Source organism: Fulmarus glacialis, unplaced genomic scaffold, assembly GCF_000690835.1.
Source record: "Fulmarus glacialis isolate BGI_N327 unplaced genomic scaffold, ASM69083v1 scaffold5851, whole genome shotgun sequence".
Lineage (NCBI taxonomy): Eukaryota > Metazoa > Chordata > Aves > Procellariiformes > Procellariidae > Fulmarus > Fulmarus glacialis.
The window spans coordinates 82,857-86,252 of NW_009190767.1; the positions used below are offsets into that span (position 1 = coordinate 82,857).

Below are 3,396 nucleotides of genomic sequence, written 5' to 3' on the forward strand. Positions count from 1 at the left end.
TATTCATTCATGCTCTACCGCCCTCATCAAAAACCTGAAGGATAGGATATAATTTTGCATAGAAAACACACTGCAGTCCAATATTCAATATGCATTTTATCATATTTGGAGCATTTGTTTATGCATATTGAAAATCATTCTAGACATTATAAATAGAATTGCTTGAACTTAATCTCAGAGATGTACAATAAAGTCTACAAAAATGAATATTTTACAAAAAAGCCATTGCACTTGAGCAAAAAAAAAAAAAATTGCATGTTAGGATGTCAGGATAATTTAGTATCCATTTCAAAGAAGTGTCTCTGACTGATACTGTTTACTAATCTGCAAACCAAAGAAATTAAATACAAACCAGAACATTCTTATAAAAAAAAAAAAAACTTTTACTATTTGGGAATTAATTCTGGGAATTAATTACTTTCATGATAGTTTATTTACTAACTAGTGAAAACTTTTTCCAATCCCATTATATTATTGACCTCTTCTATTCTATGTTTAAAACAGAAGAATCTAATCACACTGACAAACTGATATACAGCAAGGGTTTCCTCTTTGTTTTTAAAACTACATCACTACATGCAGAGATTGAGTTTTGTTTAATGTAGCATAACTTGTGGATTAGTATAAGGAGTTCCAACTTGAAACTGCTTGCCCAACTGTAAAATAGAGTACCTTTCTTTTCATTGGCAAAGTGCCAGCAAAGCCAGTGTTGATAGGTAACTTGAAGATTTAATTGAGGCAAAAATAAATGCAGCAACTTAGAAGAAATTGGTCATGTATTTCACCACTACTGAGTAGTTATAAGCCAAAGAGATAACGGTATCATTATATTCACTAATTCCAAAGATGAAATACAGTGCAAAAACTAAGAAGAAGCAGTCATTGGGACATTAATGAGTTTCAAGCTTTATTTCATTTTCCTGAGAGGCATTTTTCTGAAAATTAGGAGCTACAGTAAGGAACATGTATTCAGGAGAACTTAGAAAGTAGCTGTGCCCATCCTTTAGCCAACAAAGGCTATTAGAAATTATACAACTTTACGCTCCTTTGATACGTAACAAAAAAATGCAACTGCAATATGACCAAAACACAGCCATTTCTCCCAGAGAAACTGTGCCAGGTCCTCTGGACCACTGAATCCTTACGCGTGGACAGAAGCTGCCGAAACAGCTATTTCACAGGGCAGACAGTGCTCTACCATGAACCCAAAGCCCATGAGCCATGGGTACACTGCAGGCAGTGATCAAGACACTGAAGATGCAACAACAAAAGCCAGTTCTGTGTGTGTATATGTACACACACATATATATATATTCCTGCCTATATACAATTCTTTTTTTAATATACGTGTATCTAAACATACACCAAAGTCTGCAGTAGGATCAGATGTGTTATTGTTTTGTACCCCAGCCTGTGACTCTTGGTTAGATTTTTCTCCCCCTGGAAACCTATTCTTCTGATTACTGTTTAATAACCAGATAGACATTCTTTACTAGCTTCAAGAATCGTTTCGTGATAGTGAACAAATTAACATAAGCTTAGTCGCTTCTAATATCCCATGCTACAATGAATTTGGTAGCAGAATGAGTTGTTTCAGCAGCGATACCAAGTTACAGTGATAGCAGCATAACATGATGGAGAGAGGTATTAGAACGTTTTTTTTATCCTTGCAATTCTTATTAACATTAATTGGAAATGAGCAGTGGTGGTGTACTATGACTGTTTCAGACCCTTCCACCATTGTTTTTGCCTCTATTAAAATTGCCATCTTTGCACAAAAATAAAAACAAACTGTCACTCACTTTAGTTGGACCATTTCCATGAATGGTGATCGGTAATGTGTCGTACACTGAATTCCTTGCTCTTACTTTTGCTTCTTCAAATTTCAAAAGGACTTCATCTGAAAATCAACAAAGATCGTACAGTAATAACAGTTTATAAATAAAAGCTAAAATTTCAGAGTTCTTTAAGTTCTTGCTGATACAATATACCCTGCTATTGCTATCATTGTCAGTGTTACTTACTTGGAAGCTTTTGTTCTTTTTTTAACTAGATCTTGAATGATAAGCTTTTTATGCTAAGTAAGGTTACATCAAACTTCAGTGTTTGCCATCAGCAGGCTTCAGTATATGAATAAAATCTGCTTTAAAAAGAAAACTACTTTTGTGCAAACGCGATTTATAGAGAATTCACAGTTATTTCAGATACGATTTGACTATAAAAAGTTGTTCCATAATTGGAGGTTAAAGGTAAGAAAGGAATTTTGCACAGATGCCATTTTTCAATTTAAATTCATGACAATTAAATAAAGGAAATTCCACATTATTCCATATTCCATTTCATTATGTATAGCCATTTCCTTAAGAACATCTAAAATACAATTTTAGTTACCAATCTTACTTCTGTAATTAAGTTTGTGAAAGGAAAAATGGTTCTTAACTTTGTATTTATTGCTCATTTCATTTACTGAAAACTATTTTTTCTATTTTAAATCAAATATTTTATCAATGGGAGAAATCAATTAATATTAAACCCAAAAGACCTATAACTAATCTGGTAATCAGGCTTACCCATCCAAACATTTATTTAAAACAAGCATATATTTAGGGAATTATATTCATGGTTAAGCAAAGAAAGTGTTAATAACAGTTAATAAAACACACAATGTGCAAATCATACACTTACCAACAGCTCCATTTAGGGTCTGGAAAATTGTACATTTGTGGTCCAAAGTAATGTTAATGCGTTCCTGAAATAAAAGTAGCAAAGCCAATGTTTTTACAGTAATGTTACAGTTATACTGCAGTGGCAGCAAGTAATCAGGCAAAACTACTCCATGTATTCAGATAAAATTCTTAATTTTATACTCTGAAGTTTTTCTATATTCCTAAGTTGTGCAGCTGTATAGCAATCAGTTTTATATATGCAAAAACTTTATCTAAACTTGAAGGATAAAGGTCATAACTCTCCAAAGAAACATCAATTTGGTGGTTTTGGCTCGGATAGAGTTAATTTTCTTCATAGTAGCTAGTATGGGGCTGTGTTTTGGATTTGTGCTGAAAACAGGGTTGATAACACAGGGATGTTTTTATTACTGCTGAGCAGGGCTTACACAGAGTCAAGGCCTCTTCTGCTTCTCACCCCATCCCACCAGCGAGGAGGCTGGGGGTGCACAAGAAGTTGGGAGGGGACACGGCTGGGACAGCTGACCCCAACTGACCAAAGGGGTATCCCATACCATATGACGTCATGCTCAGCAATAAAAAGCTGGAGGAAGAAGAAGGAAGGGGGGGATGTTCGAAGTGATGGCATTTGTCTTCCCAAGGAACCGTTATGCATGATGGAGCCCTGCTTTCCTGGAGATGGCTGAACACCTGCCTGCCGGTGGAAAGCAGT

The 3,396-nt window shown here is 35.0% G+C and overlaps 1 protein-coding gene across 1 annotated transcript in view; it reads right to left on the minus strand.

Annotated features, from left to right (window-relative positions):
* Positions 1-3,396, minus strand: part of LOC104083046 (procollagen-lysine,2-oxoglutarate 5-dioxygenase 2-like) — a 30,234-nt gene that overhangs the window by 26,305 nt on the left and 533 nt on the right. The window contains 2 exon segments of the mRNA XM_009586407.1: positions 1,803-1,900; positions 2,686-2,749. Coding sequence (XP_009584702.1) covers positions 1,803-1,900; positions 2,686-2,749 — 162 coding nt within the window.